Here is an 18,226-nt window from a genome sequence, read left to right on the forward strand (position 1 = left end):
AGACGGTGACATTAAAAATCTGCTTGTGCTTCATGCGTACTTTGTGAGTCTGCCTAGATTTCAGGCTTCTTTCATCTAGGCAAAAGAATCTACTTTTTGTTTGTTTATTTTGAGAGTGAGTGCATGTGCACGCCCACATGAGCAGGGGAGGAGTGCGGAGAGAGAATCGCAAGCAGGCTCCTAACTGTCAGTGTAGAGTGGACTCGGGGCTCGATTCCATGACCCATGAGATCATGACCTGAGCTGAAATCAAAAGTCAGATGCTCAACCGACTGAGCCACCTAGGTGCCCCAGGAAAAGAATCTACTTTTAACCATACCTCTGGAACAAAAACGATAATCCTTATTCAGACTGATGCACATTCATTATTTAGCGATTTCTTTTTGCTGTTAAATTTGAGAGAGAAAGAGAGATTGAGCGTGAGAGTGGGGGAGAGGGGTGGAGGGAGAAGAGAATCTTAAGCAGGCTCCACGCCTAGTGTGGAGCCGGATGTGGGGCTCAATCCCATGACTTTGGGACCGTGACCTGAGCCAAAAACACCAAGCCAAAAAGAGTTGGCCGCTTAAGTGACTGAGCCTATAGTGTATTTTTTTAAGTTTATTTATTAAAAACGTTTTAAATTTTTATTTATTTTGAGAGAGAGAGAGAGAGAGAGAGAGAGCATGAGCAGGGTAGGGGCAGAGAGAGAGGGTAGGGGCAGAGAGAGAGGGAGACACAGAATCCGAAGCAGGCTCCAGGCTCTGAGCTGGCAGCACAGAGCCGGATGCAGGGTTCAAACCCACGAGCCTTGAGATCATGACCTGAGCCGAAGTCAGATGCTCAACCATCTGGAGCCACCTGGGCACCCCAATAAGTTTATTTATTTAAAGGGTGCTCGGGTGGCTCCGTCAGTGGTGAAATGAGAAAGTAATTTATTTCTGTGAAGCTGATGTCGGGAAGACTGCAGCCTGGCATCTCCAAGACAGTCTCCAAAGTGCTGAAAATACTTGTATGTTTATACAAGGAAAATGTGAAACAAGGTTGGTGAGTACAGGCAGGTGGGCTGTGAAGGGCCGATCAGTCATTGCCTTGGGGTCAATCACTCCAGGTCTGGCTGGCTCAGGGCAGTCTTTGTTGCTTGAGGGGTAGTTTGGGCTCACATCAGCGGATGCTTTGCCTGCAGGGTCTTTTGCCTGAGTTGAGAGATAAGCTGGAAAGAATTTAATCAAAAAAGTACAGACTGAGGTCAAAATGGAGGTAGTTGAAGTTCTCTTTCATTACTACTGTAACAAATCACCACACTCAGCAGCTTCAAACAGTTTATAATTCTGGAGTTCAGATGTCTGGAGAGGGTTTCACTGAACCGAAATCAAGTTGTGGGCAGAGCTGCGTTCCTTGCAGAGAATCCAGGAGAGAATCCATTCTCCTTGCCTTTCCCAGCGTATAAGGGTGCCTACATTCCCTGGCTTGTGACTCCTTCCACTTTCAAGTCAGCAGGGTAACGTCGTTTCTGGCTCTGACCATTCTGTCTCCCACCTACAAAGACCTTTGTGTTGGGGTGCCTGGGTGGCTCAGTTAAGCGTCCGACTTCGGCTCAGGTCATGATCTCATGGTCCGTGAGTTTGAGCCCCGCGTCGGGCTTTGTGCTGACAGCTCAGAGCCTGGAGCCTGCTTCAGATTCTGTGTCTCTCTCTCTCTCTGCCCCTCCCCTGCTCACGCTCTGTCTCTCTCAAAAAATAAACATTAAAAAAAAAAAAAGAAAGACCTTTGTGGTTACATTGGGTCTATTGAGGTAATCCAGGATAATATCCCCATTTTAAAATCTTTAATCAAATCACATCTGCAAAGCTACATCCTTTTGCTACATAAGGTAACATATGCACAAATTTTGAGAATTAGGACATGGACATCTGTTTTACTGTATTTGGGCTTCCATAACAAAAATACCATACTAAAATAAAATAAAAATTAAAAAAAAATGCCTTGGACTGGGTGGCTTATCAACAACAGAAATATTTCTTAGCAGTTCTAGAAGCTGGGAGGTTCAAGTTCAAAGTGCTCGCAGAAGCGGTATCTGATGAGAACTTAATCTCCTGGTTCATAGAAAGCTGTTTTTTACTATGTCTTCATGTTGGTGGAAGAGGCAAGGGAGCTTTCTGGGGTCTCTTTTATGAGAGCACTAATCCTATTCATAAGGGCTCACTCTCATGACCTAAGCACCCCCAAAGGCCCCACCTCCAAATACCATCACATTGGGCATTAGGATTTAACCTGTGAACTTCTGGGAAATGAGAACATTCAGTCTATAGCAATATCTTCGGGGTGGGAGGGTGGGGCATTATTCTGCCTACCATAGCCCTACAGGTCATGAAAAGTAGTTTAGATTTTATTTAAAATGTGAAATGATGACAAAATGGAGTGACATAACCTAATTTATGTTTCTATTTCTTTTTTATTGACCTATATAAAAGAGGGCCCAGGATGAAGGCTGGCAAAACTTCAGCTGTGATGCTGTGACTTATAAAAAGCAATACAGGGGCGCCTGGGTGGCGCAGTCGGTTAAGCGTCCGACTTCAGCCAGGTCACGATCTCGCGGTCCGTGAGTTCGAGCCCCGCGTCGGGCTCTGGGCTGATGGCTCAGAGCCTGGAGCCTGTTTCCAGTTCTGTGTCTCCCTCTCTCTCTGCCCCTCCCCCATTCATGCTCTGTCTCTCTCTGTCCCAAAAATAAATAAAAACGTTGAAAAAAAAAAAAAAGCAATACATATTTGGGGGGCGCCTGGCTGGCTCCATCGGTTAAGCATCCGACTTCGGCTCAGGTCATGATCTTGCGGTTTGTGAGTCCGAACCCCACATCTGTCAGCAGGTTCGTGAGTCCAAACCCCGCATCTGCAGCGTGGAGCCCACTGCAGATCCTCTGTCCCTCCTCCCCGCACCCACCACCCTTACCACTCTGTGCACCTCCCCCGTTCACTCTCGCTTTCTCTCAAAAATAAACGTTAAAAAAAATAAATACATACATGTTGGTCTTCCTACATTCCTCCCAGAGTTCCTAAACCCTTGGAATTTCCTAAGTAACTGGAGTGATAAGGTTGTCTTTTGTTATAACAAGCCCCTTCCAACTACTCCAGGCTTTATGTTAATGAGATGACTTTTGGAAAGCCCCTGGGTAATTTAAGAATGGGGGCTAGTTGCCTGGAAAACCCATCATGATTAGAGGGCTGGAACTTTCAGCCTCAATCCCAGCCCCCGAACTCTGGGGAGTAGAGACCGAGATCAGTCATCAACAGTCGATGATTTAATCAACTCTGGCTGTGTAATGAAGCCTCCATAAAAACCTACAGGATTGGGGTTCAGAGACCTTCCAGGCTGGTGAACAGTGGGGTTGCTGGGAGTGTAGCGTGTCCAGAAAGGGCGTGTCCAGAAAGGGCATGAAAGCTCTGCGCCCCCTCTTACATTTCTTGCCCTACGCCCCTCTTCCGTCTGGTTGTTCCTAAGTTACAGCCTTTCCTAATAAACTGTTCATTAGTAGGTAGAATGTTTTCCTGAGTTCTGTGAGGTGCTCTAGCGAATCAGTCAAACCTGAGGAAGAGGTGATGGGCGCCTCTGACTTGTAGCCAGTTGGTCAGAAACCTGGATTTGCAATTGACGTCTGAAGGAGTGTATGTGTGTGTGCAGTCTTGAAGGACTGAACCCTTAACTTGTGTGATCTGATAATATCTCCAGGTAGATAGTGACAGAACTGAGTTAAATATGTAGGACATCTGGCTGGTGTCACAGAATTGCTGGATGTATGGGAAACCCACACATCTGGTGTCAGTGAAGTGCGACTATAGAGGAGACACATAGGAGTAAGTTTTTATTTTAGACGAGCATTTAGAAAATCCGTGGAGGAGGAGGAGACAGCAAAGAAGACTGAGAAGGAGCAGTGACTGAGGGAAGTGGACAACCAGGAGCGGATACTGCCTAGAAACCAAGAGGACATTTCAAGATGGTAGGAGCAGTGACTGCAGTGAGCTGAGGGCTGAGAGAAGACTACTGGGTTTGGTGACATGGGAGCCATGTGAACCTTGATAAGAGCAGCTGTAGGGAAATGAGAAGGTCGCAGGCCAGATTGGAGTTGTTTGAAGAGTGAACAGAAGGTAAGTCGAGAGAGTACAGACCTCGGCTGTCCACCGCGGTGGCACTCCCCACATGTGGCTAATGAGCACCTGAATAAGGCAAGTTTGGAATGTTTTAAAAAAATTTTTTTTTTTTTTTCTGAGAGAGAGAGAGAGAAAGGCAGAGCTTGAGCAGGGGAGGGGCAGAGAGAGAGGGAGACACAGAACCCAAAGCAGGCTCCGGGCTCTGAGCTGTCAGCACAGAGCCCGATGCCACACTTGAACTCATGAGCAGTGAGATCATGACCACAGCCAAAGTCGGAGGCTTAGCCAGCTGAGCCCCCGGGCGCCCCGAATGCGGCAAGTTTAAATTGAGATGACCTGCGAGTGTAAAATGCACACAGATTTCCAGAATATAGTGTGAAGAAAAGACGATCAAATATTTCGTTGATATTTTTTAAATATTGATTTCATGTGGAAACGTAGCCACTTTGGATATACTAGGTTAATTATATTGTTGAAATTAACTTCACCTGTTTCTTTTTACTTTTTAAAATGTGGCTACTAGAAAATTTTAAATTACCTATATGGCCTGTATTATATTTCTTTTGGAAAGTGCTAGGGATAGATAATTTTTTCGATAATTTTACTAAGGAGCTAAGAAATGGGGAGGAAAATAGATGGGAATTTAACATTGCTGACCATTCCCATCTTCTTGAAACTTTCCTCCCTAAGCTTCTCAGGTACCCAATTCTTCTGATTCTCCTTATATCTAACAATTGTTCCTTCTGGACCTTCTTTCTAGGGTCCTTCCCATTCCCAAAGCTTATTAGGTGAAGGAGCAAAACTGTACCATGTGGCTGTGCAGAAGAGTGTTCCAGGCAAAGGAAACCACAAATGCAAAGGCCCTGAGGCAGAAGTCGGCTTTGGTAGTTGTGCGCAGGGAGTAAGAAGATGGTGTTGCTGGCTCAAAGTTGGGGGAAGGGAGAGTGATAGGAAATGAAGTCTAGGCAGTAAGGTGTAGGGGAGAGGGCCTTTGGAGGGAGACAGGAAGTTTTTAGAGGTTTTTAAGCCAGGGAGTGTCTACTCAGTTTACATGCAGACTATAAAGAGACAAGGGTGAAACTTGGAGACCAGTTAGGAAGCTTTTGCAAAAATCCAGGTGGGATCAGGGTGGTGATGGTAACTGTAGGGTGGTTGTATTCTGCATATACTTTGAAGGCACAGTTGACAGGATTTGTTAGCTGTTTTTTTTTTTTTTAAGTTTTTATTTAATTATTTTGAGAGAGAGATTGCACACACATGAGCGGGGAGGGCAGAGCAAGAGGGAGAGAGAAAATCCCAAGCAGTTTCTACACTGTCACCACAGAGCCGGATGTGGGGCTCCAACTCACAAACCATATCATGACCTGAGCCGAGATCAAGAGTCAGACACTTAGCCCACTGAGCCACCCGGGCACCTGGCTGACAGGATTTGTAAAAGGACTGGATGGGGACGTAAGAGAAGGGTAGGTTAAACCTGCCTCTAAAGCTTCTGAAAGGATAGAGTTGCCATTTGTTGAGATGGCAAAGATTTAGAAGGATATTTGGGGGCAATTGGAAGTAGAATGAGGATAGGTTTTGGACTTGTAAAGTGTATCGCACACTAGAGATGCCAGGTAAGCAGTAGGACATACAAATCTGGCATCATAGGAGGGAGGTCAAGTCTGGAGATACGAATTTGGCAGTCAACACACAGCTGGTATTTAAAGCTACATAAGGAGATCAGATCACCCAGGGAGTAAATGTATTAGAGAAAGGTCCAGGGACAACCTTACGCCACTCAAGCTTACAAGTTAGAGATAAGAGCAAACCAGCAAAGGGCACTAAAAAAGAATGGCCAGCGAATCGTGGGAAAAGCAGGAGAATGTGGTATCCTGCAACTTAAGAAAAGGAAGAGGTTCCAGAGAGAGATTGAATAATGGTTCAGATGCTTTGGATTGGTAGGACAAAATCAAGCGTGAGCTTACCAATGGATTTCACAGTGTGACCTTCATATGAGTGGTTTTGGGGGAGATAGAGACAAGAGCTTGATTTGGAATTAATTTAACGGGGATAGGAAGAGGGGAACTGGAGAAAACTCTAGACAACTCTTCTCAGTTTTATTATAAAGAGGGAGCAGAAAAATGGGACAGTAGCTTGGGGTGGATGTGGGAGTCAAGAGAGAGTTTGTTAAACTTGGGAGAAATCAAATCACATTTGAATGCTGACGAGAATCATCCAGGATAGAAAAAAAATTAATGGTGCAGGACAATATATCCTGCAAGATTCAGATTCACGTCTGCTGTCTTGACATGTATGTCCCTTATGCATCTGAAACCACTTAAAAAACCAATAAAAATCAAAATGACTGCACCAATGCTTCAGCAAACCTGGATTTTAAAGTAACCTTTTCCCTCTCTCAGCAAACTTGCCCTCCTCTCTTACCACCCTAAAGACAAGACTGGAAGCTGGTAGCACCACACAATGCCTGTCAAAACCAGCCAGTTCCTGTACTTCCCTATAACCCTCCAGCCCCTTCCTCTGGGAGGGCTTGCAGTTTTTTTTTTAATATACGTATTAAAAAATTTTTTTTAATGTTTATTTACTTTTGAGAGGGGGAGGGGCAGAGAGAGAGGGAGAGACATAATCCAGAGCAGGATCCAGGCGCTGAGTGGTCAGCACAGAGCCTGACGCGGGGCTTGAACTCATCAACTGTGAGATCATGACTTGAGCTGAAGTTGGACACTTAACTGACTGAGCCACCCAGGTGCCTACACACACACACACACACACACACACACACACACACACACACACACACATATTTTACCTGTATTTATTTGTAAGAGAGAGCGAGCACAAGTAGGGGAGGGGAAGAGAGAGTGGGAGAAAGAAAATCTTAAGCAGGCTCCATGCTCAATGCAGACCCTGACACGGGACTGGATCCCGACCATGAGACCAGGACCTGAGCCAAAAACAAAGAGTTGAATGCTTAACTGAGGGAGCCATCCAGGTGCCCCAGGCTTTCAGGTTTTGAAGGTCAGCCTGCTGCAGCCTCCTTTGCCTGCAAAGCAATGAAGCTATTGTTCCTCCTTACCCCAAACTCTGTCTTCCTGTTATATTTTGGCTCTGAAGCATGGAAGTTGGTTTTCGACCACACACCTAAAATGCAATAGTCGACTCTTGAATAACACAGGCTTGGACTGCGTGGGTCCACTTGCACTTTTTCCGATATAGTACAGTACAGTAAATGTATTTTTCTCTTCTTTATGATTTTCTTAGTAACATTTTCTTTAGCTTGCTTTAAGAATACAGTGTATAATACATAAAACATACAAAATGTGTTCATGGACTTATCAATAAGGCTCCTGCTCAACAGCAGGCTATCAGTAGCTAAGTTTTTGGGCAGTCAAGAATTATACCCAGACTTTCCACGCTGCTGGGGGTCAAGGTACAGCACATAGTTCAAGGGTCTACTGTATTTTAAAAATTGAAATCATCGTCTCCCTTCTAAACTTGCTCCTTCTGTAGTCCCTATCTCACTTGGTAGAAACTATTACCCAGGTTTGAAAACTGGCATATAGGGGCGCCTGGGTGGCTCAGTCGGTTGAGTGTCCGACTTCGGTTCAGGTCATGATCTCACGGTCTGTGAGTTCGAGCCCCACGTCGGGCTCTGTGCCGACAGCTCAGAGCCTGGAGCCTGCTTTGGATTCTGTGTCTCCCTCTCTCTCTGACCCTCCCCCATTCATGCTCTGTCTCTCTCTGTCTCAAAAATAAATAAACATTAAAAAAAATTTTTTTTAATTAAAAAAAAAGAAAACTGGCATATAGCAGTGACAGCCTGGTGAATAATACAATTTCATCATTTGCTAAGTGAGACAATGGGTGGCACAGGGAGCTGTAAGCACCAAGGAAAGGGCTATGACCCAAACTTGAAGGTCAAATAACAGGTGAATAGACCAACATCATCAAGTTGTAGCAATTCCACATCCTAGGTATCTTTCAAATTTGTCTCCTCAGGCGGTTATGTATTATGAAACAGGACAACCTCCATTTTGACCACATTATGTACTTTCTAATTGATTAAGTTCTTTCCAGCTTATTTCCTAATTCTGGCAAAAGACCCTGCAGGCAAAGCACCGCCCCCCCCACCATGTGAGCCAAAATCACCCCCTGAAGCAACAAGGACTGCCCTGGGCCAGCCAGACCAGGAGTGATTGAGGAAGACTGACCTGACCTTCGCTGCTTACCTGCTAGTACCTAACGACCTTAGTCTCTCATTTTCCTTATATAAATGTAAACATATTTTCAGCCCTTTAGAGAAGGCTTTGAGATGCTAGTCCATGGTCTTCCCCGAGTCGGCCTCACAGAAATAAATTCCTTTCTCGTTTCACCACCACTACTGCCACTCATGCTCTGCCTTTGGATTTTGTCAGTGGCAAGTGGTTGAACCTGGTCTGTTTGGGAGCCCCTGGGCTGTGCTTTTATACCCCACCCCTGGTACAATTACATTGCCCCAGTTTAGGCCTTCATAATCTCTGGCCTGTTATTACTTCAGTAGTCTTCTAAGAGGTTTCTCTACTTTTGACCTTGACTCAAACTGAAAAAGCTATACAAAATGCAAATCTCCAATGTATGCCTCACCAGCTTTAAACATTTCAAGGAATCTCTGGGATAAAGGCAAAGTCGGCCTGCCTCTCAAGGCTTACCTCTAACCTAACCTCCCTCTGTCTCAAAATTTGTTTTCTCACACCAAGAAGTTTCTCTCTTCTGTGCCTTTGCTCCTTAGGGTTCCCTTTGTCTGTAATGGTGCCTTTTTTCTATCCTGGCTAAGTTCTACTGATTTTTCAAGATGTGTTTAGGAATTACCTCTTCTAGTAAGCCTTTTACCAAGTACTGCAAACCTTCCAAGGCTGGGAAGGGGATCTTTGTGTTTCTACCGCTCTCACCTCACCGCCCCCCCCCCCCCCCCCCACGCCAAGGCCGGGACCACGTCTTATCTTCGTCGTGCTTTCAGCAAATGTTTATCTAATGAATGACTAGCACACTTTAAGCATCAAGTCCAAGGTTACCCAGCTGGTAAACTGCTGAGTCAGAAATTAGCGCTTAGACCCCCGGAGGGCTCTCATTCAAATGTAAAGTCCTCAAAACCTTCCCTCCAACAGTGCCCTTTACAGTTTGCAAAACATTATGATAAGGCTACTCTTTAGATCCTGGGGCAGGACTTGTAAAAAGGAAATATTTTTAAACCCGGGAGCTAGAGAAGAGCTTCGGAAAAGGACTAGGTCCTCTAAAAGAGAGGACAGCAGTCAGGGGGTCAGCCAGCTGCCAGAAGACCCTCCCAGCCAGAGAAACCCCACCCGAAGCCCACCTCACCCGAAGCCCCCCTCCACCTCGAGGACTACAAATCCCAGCATGCCTCGCATCCAGTGAGTGACAGCACGCTATGCATGCCGGGACATGTAGTCCAGTTCTACTTGAGGAAAGGCCCAGAACATCCCGTGACGTCAGGAGGGCTCGGGAAAGGAGTCGGAACCGGTCCAGGCTCAAGTTTAATCATCCTCTACAGAGCCGACCGTCGTTTTTTTGGTGACCTGGTTTCAGGTCCTACCCCGCAGTCCAGCGGCCCTATGATGTGCGTTGAGTAGCTTCTCGCGTGATTCCTTCAAGGTTAAGGGGAAGTACCAGAGAGCGAGAATAGGCAGCCTTTTGCCCTCGAGGTGCCAGCTTGTTAGGGTAGTGGTTCGCAGGACGCTACCCTGGACAGGTGCTCAGACGCTGCTTCCCCAGCAGCGCCGGTGAGGACGTGGCAACACTACCTCGAACAGGGTGCTTCCCCTTCCTCCACCCGTCGGGCTAGAGGCGCGGGGTGGCGCAAAGACTGCTGGGAACGCGCATGCGCCCACCGCGGCGGGGAAGTATACCTCCAACGTCTGCGGGCGCGAGGGGTGTCGGGTGTCGGCGGCGGCGCTTTGCGGCTAGTCGTGCGGGTCGGGCGCGGGCGGGCGGGCGCGGCGGCAGTGGCGCGCACAGGTGATTGACTGGCCAGCTGGCTGAGGGATCGCCTGGTCCCCATTGCTGGCAGGTGGCGGAGCCCATTTGGGCGGCGGCAGCGGCAGCAGCAACAGCAGCGACGGCTCGGCTCGGGAGGCGCTCTTCGGGCCAAGGCCATGGCCCCGCGGCTGCAGCTGGAGAAGGCGGCCTGGCGCTGGGCGGAGACGGTGCGGCCCGAGGAGGTGTCGCAGGAGCACATCGAGACCGCGTACCGCATCTGGCTGGAGCCTTGCATCCGCGGCGTGTGCAGGTGAGGCCCGCGCACTGGGCCTTGCGCCCCCGGTTCGGACTTCGGAAAACCGGGCCGGGGGCCGGGGGTCATATTGGGGGAAAGAGGACAGCAGCCAGCTGCGTGCATCTAGCAGGCGCGGAGAGGGGCAAGGTGGAGGCTTCCTCCTTAACGCCGTCTGGGCGACCTGAGTAACGCAGCCTTCCCGGGCTTTGCATGGAGGTGATGCTGCTGGAAGCCCTTTAGAAACGGTTCTAGGTTCTTATCTAGAAGATGGCGGTGGAAATGGTTGAAGGCAGGAGCTGAGAGCTTAGCAAACGTTGTTGGCTGTTGTATCTTGGCCACGGCTCGGCTTTTTCCATTGTAGAAAGGGAACTTCTTGGAAGTGAGTTTCATCACAGTATATCTTTTATTACTGGTGACGCTAAGGCTTGGTCGTCTTAGTATTAGTTTCGGATAGGGCTGATTTAGAGAACCGTATGGGTAGTCTACGTCATCGACACCTTCACCCCCAGTTGACCTACCCTCTCGTTCATCTGTTTTAGCTTTTTCCCCCCCTTTTTTGGGGGGCCGTTTCGACCGTACCACTTTACCAAGTGCGAAGTGTGAGCTGTGTAAGTTCTGTCCTTCACTTCTGCTTAGCCCTTGAATCTTGCCTTTCCTTTTAGTTCGAATTCTTAGGCATTGTTCCTGTCTCTTCTGTTTTTCCACCTTTTAACGCGGGAACTATAGTTTTTGTTCTGGAATGTTGTTGAATTGAGTTGGCCAAACCGGGCATGCTCAGTAGCTTTACTTCAGCAGGCATTTAGTAAAGGCTTTCTGGAGTTTTTAAGCGGCGGGACCCGGAAGGAATGGAAGTCAAGGTCTCACTTTGGAATTTAAGTCTAGGTTGAGAAGTGATTCAGGTTAGGGAGCTTCCATAAGGCTAACGAATAATTCCAAGTTCTAGGGCATCTGGCTTGCAAGGAGGGGACATCTGACTCCAACAGTAAGCCCTGGAATGACAGAGGCTGTGTATAACAGAATTTATTAAGCTTCAGTTAGTTTCCCAAAATAATTAGATTCTAGAGAAGCAAAAAAAAAAAAAAAAAAAAAAAACAAACCACTCTATCACTGTTAGAATTCTGATTTTAACGCAAATTAGGGAGTAGAAATTGACTGCGATCCTTATAAGGGGAATGTCCTAAGAGTTTTAAGTTTCAGGTAGCCTGGGTGGCTCAGTCCATTAAGTTCCTGAGTTCAAGCCCTGCACCCAGTTCTTTGCTGACAGCTCAGAGCCTGGAGCCTGCTTCTGATTCTGTCTGCCTCTCTCTGCCCCTCCCCCACTCGTGCTCTCTATCTCTCTCTCAAAAACATTAAAAAAGTTCTTTTTAAGTTGCAATTGCAAGGTTTATATCCAAACAGGTTTTTTTTTTTTTTTTTTAAAGCATCGAGATAGAATTCACATATTGTATGATTCACCTATTTAAAATGTACTATTCAGTGGTTTCTGTTTGTATATTCAGGGCTGTTTAGCAATGCCCACAGTCTTGACTTTAGAACGTTTTGCCCACCTCCCCACCTAGCCCTTTAGCCATTGGATTGGCACTCAGTCCTCTGTACATCACCCACCACCCAAGCTCCAGGCAACCACCCATCAACTTTTCTGCTTCTAAATTTGCCTGTCTTGGACATGTCATGTGAATAGAACCACAAAATATGTGGACTTTGTGACTGACTCCTTTGACTTAGTGTAGTTTTCAAGGGTCATCACGTTGTAGCATGTGTCAGTATTTCATTTTAAAAAGTGTGCAAAAGACAACAAAATGTATTCTTTTAAAGTATACAGGGGTCCCTGGGTAGCCCAGTTGATTAAGCATTCGGCTCAGGTCATGATCTCACAGTTTGTGATTTTGAGACCAGCATCGGGCTCTCTGCAGCCACCAAGAGCTGGCTTCCGATCCTCTGTTTCCCTCTCTATCTGCCTCTTCCCTCCCACTACCTCCCCACATGTGTGCTCTCTTTCAAAAATAAGTAAACATTAAAAAAAAATAGTATACAATTAAGTTGTACAACCATCACCATTGTCTAGTTCCTGAATCAAAGGGAGGCTTAACTGAATGAGCCACCCAGGAGTCCCCCCCGCGCGTCCCCTGCCCCTGCCTTTTTTAATTTTAATTTTTAAAGTAGGCTCTACCCTCAATGTGGGGCTTGAACTCAAAACCCCAGTGATTGAGTCACGTGCTCTACCTACTGAGCCTGCCAGGTGCCCCCAGCTTTTTCTGTTACCTTAAAAGGAGACTCCATATCCTTTAAACAGTCACTTCCCGTTTCCCCTTCATGCCACCTTCTGGCAACCACTGAACTTCCTGTCTTGTAGGTGTCTCTTCTAAATATTTCATGTAAATGGAATCAGGCAATATGTGGCCTTTTTTTGTGTGGCTTTCAGGTAGTATGTTTTTCAGTGTCTTCCATGTTGTAGCGTATATCAGTACGTTATTCCTTTTTGTGGGCTGAATAATATTCCTTTGTTTGGATATATCATATTGTTTATCCGTCAGTTGATGACCTTAGAAAATTTCCCCCCGACCTTATTGACAAATAATTGACAAATAGAATAACCTGTATTTGAAGTTTACAACGTGATGATTTGATAAACATGGTGGGATGATTACCAAGATCAAGGTAGTTCACACATCCATCACTTCACCTAGCATAGTTAACTTGATAAACATTTTTGTTCTATCCACTTTTTGGCTGTTAGGAATAGTGCTGCTATGAACATTTGGGTACAGGTTTTTGTTAGAATACGTGCTTTCAGTTCTTTTGAGTGTATACCTAGGAGTGAAATTGCTGGGTCATGGTAATTACGTTTAACTCCCTGAGGAACCGCCACAGTTTTCTACAGCTGCTGTGCCGTTCATTCTACATTCCCACCAGGAATGTAGGAGGGTTTCAATTTCTTTCCATGCTTGTCAACACTTGCTATTTTCTCTTTGTTTTTATGCAATCCTAGTGTGTTTGAAGTGGCATCTTGTACTTTTGGTTTGCATGTTTGTAATGACCAATGAATTGAACATCTTTTTCCATGTTTGTTGGCCATTTTTCTTTTTGTTGTTACTGAATAATATTCCATTTTATATGTACTACATACTTATATATCCGTTCATCAGCTGACAGACATTTGGGTTTCTACTTTTTGGCTGCTACCAAGAACGTTTGTGTAGGGTTTTTGTGCAGTTGTATTCTTTTATCTTGGGTATATATGTAGGAGTGGAATTGCTGGGTCATAAAACTCTGTTTAACATTTTGAGGAGCTGACAAATTATTTTCCAAAGTGGCTGTGGTATTTTGCATATTCATGGTTCAGATGAAGATTTCTCCATGTCCTTAACTCTTGTGTTTGGTTGTCTTTTTTTCTTCACAGTCATCCTAGTAGGTATAAATGGTATCCCTGTAGTTTTGATTTGCATTTCCCTGATGACTAAGGTTGAGCTTCTTTTCATGTGCTTCTTGGCCATTCCTGTATCTTTGGAGAAATGTCTATTCGAGTCCTTTGCCCATTTTAAAATTGGGTTATGTATTTTTTTATTATTGAGTTGGAAGAGTTCTTTATTGGATACACATCCCTTATATTGGCAAAAATTTTCTCATTTCTGTGGGTTTTCACATTTTGATGTTATTTGTAGTGCAAAAGCCATATTGATGCAGTCCAGATCTCTCTTTCTTTCTTTCTTTCTTTCTTTCTTTCTTTCTTTCTTTCTTTTCTCTGCTTGTGCTTTTGAGACCATGAATAATCTGAGGTCCAAGCATTTTTTATATAAATATCAAAAGTTTCTTTTCCACTAGGTGTCTCCTTTTTTTCTTTCCTTCTTTAAAGTTCATTTATTTTGAGAGGGCATGAGCTGGGGGAGGGGCAGAGAAAGAGAGAAAATCCCTGGTAGGCTCTACACCTCAGCACAGGGCCTGACGTGGGGCTCGAACCCACAAACTGCAAGACCATGACCTAAGCCGAAATCAAGAGTACAACACTTAAACCAACTGAGCTATGCAGGTGCTCCCATTTTCTCCTTTTGTTTAAGCGTTTCTTCGGACTCTTAGCAAGAATATTTTATTTTATTTTATTTTATTTTATTTTATTTTATTTTATTTTGTTTTATTTATTTTTATTTTATTTTTATTTTTATTTATTTTTGAGACAGAGAGAGACAGAGCATGAATGGGGGAGGGACAGAGAGAGAGGGAGACACAGAATCGGAAGCAGGCTCCAGGCTCTGAGCCGTCAGCCCAGAGCCTGACGCGGGGCTCGAACTCACGGACTGCGAGATTGAGATCGAGACCTGAACTGAAGTCGGACGCTTAACCGACTGAGCCACCCAGGCGCCCCTTAGCAAGAATATTTTAAAGGATTAAACTAATGGTATCAATATCCTTTCTTTAAATATTTATTTAAAGAGAGAAAACAAATGAGCAGGGGCAGAGTGAGAGGGAGAGAGAATCACAAGCAAGCTCCATCCTGTTAGGCTCACAACCCTGAGATCACGACCTGAGCCAAAATAAAGAGTGGGATGCTTTCTTTACCAGTTGAGCCACCTGGGTGCCCCATCAATATACTTTTTTTTTTTTTTTAAGTACACGATTGTTAGAGGAGATTCCAGAGGTGAAGCAGTGTTTAGATCTACTCAAAGACTAGGTGAATCAAGACTTTTATTTACATTTCTGAAACTGCTTGGTACAATCACAGATGAAAGCAATCTATAGTAAATCCTATATCCACAGATTTCTGAAAATACTGTGTCTTAATTCTTACAAGCAGAGGTTTTGCTAACAATGAGGGTGATAGTTAAGTTCCTTGCAGTAAATTGGTTGGGTGGGAGCTGTGGATTTTTCATTGTGATCCATATTGCTAAATTGCCCATCAGAATGATGGTTCCACTTTACAGTCCTGTGTAAGAATGTCTCGTTTCCTCACACCATTCACTAACACAATGTTTATCATACTTTTTGATCTGATAGGTCTTGTGTGTTAATTTGTGTGTGTGTGTTAATTTGTGTGTGTGTGTGTGTGTGTGTGTGTGTAACAGTTAAAATTTTGATATGGATTTTCAGTCTGGACTAGTTTATACTTCTAGCTGTGTATATAGAAGTACAGTGTCCACTCTGTTCTCCTTAGAGAAACAGTACTGATGACTGTTATAAAATTAAAGCATTCTAGTAAGTCAGTATCATGCCAGTTTCAAAAACATTTCAATGACTTCTCATAGCTCTAGTCCAAAAACAAAGGTTTTATTTGTCAGTAATCTCTATACCCAACATGGCGCTCAAACTCACAACTCCGAGTAAGAGTTACATGTTCCTCCAACCAAGCAGCCTGGTGCCCCTGTAAGTTGTTGGTTTAAATAGGTGTCTGTGTTCCATGAAACACGTGTCCTTGTCTATTCTTGTTCATTGTTTTGCATCTTTCTGCTGTCTAGCCCTTGAACACTCAGAACACTTAATCCTTACCCAGTTTTTGTGTGAAAGCTCAGCTCCTCCTTAATTTCAGGCTCATAGCTACCCACCATTAACGTTGTATACATATCCTCTTTTTCTCTTTCTGCGTATTTTTTAAATATGATACATATATTTAAACATGGTAAATACTTATTGGGTACCTGTTCTGTGCCTTGCTGGGGTAATATTCATTCTTTCATTCGACAGATGTTTTTGGTATCTACTATGTGAGCTTGGTGTAGAGAGCCCCAGAAGGTGAAGTTCCTTTCTTCATGTGCCATATGTTTTATAAATTTTTAAAGTTTTTTTTTCTTTTTAAATTTATTTTTAGTTAATTAATTTTTAACTTTACATCCAAGTTAGCATATAATGCACCAATGATTTCGGGAATAGATTCCAGTGATTCATCCCCTCTAACACCCAGTGCCCATCCCACCAAGTGTTTTCCTTAATGCCCTTTGCCCGTTTAGCCCATCCTTCCTCCAGCAACCCTCTGTTTGTTCTCTATATTCAAGAGTCTCTTGTGTTTTGTCCCCCTCCCTGTTTTTATTTTTGTTTCCCTTCCCTTATGTTCATCTGTTTTGAATCTTAAATTCCACATATGAGTGAAGTCCTAGATTTGTCTTTTTCTGACTGATTTCGCTTAGCATAATACCCTAGAGGGAACTAGAGTTCTATCCAGGTTGTTGCAAATGGCAAGATTTCATTCTTTCTGATTGCCGAGCAGTACTCCAGTGCGTGCATGCGTGCGTGTATACCACATATATATACCACATCTTTATCCATTTATCTGTCGATGGACATTTGGGCTCTTTCCATACTTTGGCTATTGTTGATAGTACTGCTATAAACATTGGGAATTTAAAGTTTTTATTTATTTATTTTGGAGAGAGAGAGACTCAGTGGGGAAGGGCAGAGAGAGGGAGAGAGAATCTCAAGCAGGCTCCGCACTGCCAGCACAGAGCCCTGATGTGAACCCTGAGATCTTGAGAGACCTTGACCCGAACCAAAAGCAAGAGTCGGACTCTTAACCTACTGAGCCACCCAGGCACCCCTCATGTGCCATATATTTTACAGGTGAGACAATATAATCAAACAGCATGATTGTTATTTTAGAAGAAAAAGGGAGCAGCTCCTGGGTGGCTCAGTTGGTTAAGCATCGAAGTCTTGGTTTCTGATAAGGTCAAGATCTCAGGGTCTTGTGATCTAGCCCTGCCTCCTGTTCAGTGCTGGGTGTTGGGAGCAGAACCTGCTTAAGAGTCTCTCCCTTGCTCTGCCCCTCCCTTCCTCCCTAGCTCACTATTTATTTTTTATTTATTTATTTATTTATTTCCCTCCCTAGCTCTTTCTAAAATAAAAATAAATCAAAAAAAATTTTTAAAAGGGGAAGAATGTCCCACTGCATACTTTTTGCCAGTTATTTTTATTTGATAATGTACCTTTTTCCATATTAGTGCATCTAGAAAACTTACCTTATTCTTTTTAATAGCTATGTGATACTTCATTGTGTAGAGGTAGATGTGTTATAATTTAGCCATTTGCCTCCTGATGGACCTTTGGGTTTCTGGGTTTTGCTGCTGTATAGATCCTGCTTCTGTAAACATCCCTCTATATGTATCTGGGTTGAGTGAATGTTTTCACTTAGGTTGCAAGTTGAGAAACTGCTGAGGTAAAGGGCATGATGACCATTTAAAATTTTGATTGGTGGTAAAAGTTCATACTATTTAATACTGCATCCTGTATTCACCCTATTTCACCCTGGGAATAGGCATTCTTATTTCAAACGTCAACGTCATTAGTGAAAAATACCATCTTATTTTCATATGCCTTTTTTTTTTTTTTTTTTTTTTTTTTGCTAGTGGCTTTGGGCATCTTGTTATATATGGGTGTTCTGGATTGTTGATCATTTTCTTACTGATTTTCAAGAGCTCTTTGAGTATTTCTGCTGAAGATACTTTGCCCCCAATTTTTTTTTTTTTTTTTTTGACTTTGTGGGTTTTGTTTCTCTTTTGGTACATTCAAACTCATGATATTTTTATGTGGTCATATTATCAATGCTTATCTTTATGGCTTCTGGATTTCCCAATTCCAATATTGTAGAAATATTCACCCATGTTTTGTTTTAGTACTGATGGTCTCATTTTATGTATTCAGTCTTTTTTTTTTTTATTCATCCTTTGTCCTCTTCAGTTTCATTTGATTGAGGGAGTGAGATAAAGATCTATCTTTATTTTACTTTTCACCAAATGGCTACTCAATTTTTTCAAACCATTTATTGAGTAATCTAGTCTTTTCCTCCATGAGTTCAAAAGGCTACCTTTATTATATGACAAATTATTGGGTATACTTGGATTTATTTCTCATCCTGGTTCTA

At 44.0% G+C, this 18,226-nt stretch overlaps 1 protein-coding gene across 6 annotated transcripts in view; it reads left to right on the forward strand.

The window, feature by feature from the left end:
- The first annotated feature begins 10,104 nt into the window (after positions 1-10,104).
- USP48 (ubiquitin specific peptidase 48) overlaps positions 10,105-18,226 on the forward strand; it is a 91,675-nt gene continuing 83,553 nt past the window's right edge. For 5 of the 6 annotated variants that reach the window (XM_047082879.1, XM_047082880.1, XM_047082883.1 and 2 more), the window contains exon 1: positions 10,107-10,401. In XM_047082879.1, the coding sequence (XP_046938835.1) occupies positions 10,268-10,401 (134 nt within the window). In that variant the 5' untranslated portion in view covers positions 10,107-10,267. Of the gene's footprint in view, positions 10,402-18,226 lie in introns of all 6 variants that reach the window. The other variant, XM_047082881.1, reaches the window with a different exon arrangement.

This window comes from Lynx rufus, unplaced genomic scaffold (genome assembly GCF_022079265.1).
Source record: "Lynx rufus isolate CCGP_SWC_20201006 ecotype Redwood Valley unplaced genomic scaffold, mLynRuf1.p SCAF_2, whole genome shotgun sequence".
NCBI classification, from domain to species: Eukaryota; Metazoa; Chordata; class Mammalia; order Carnivora; family Felidae; genus Lynx; species Lynx rufus.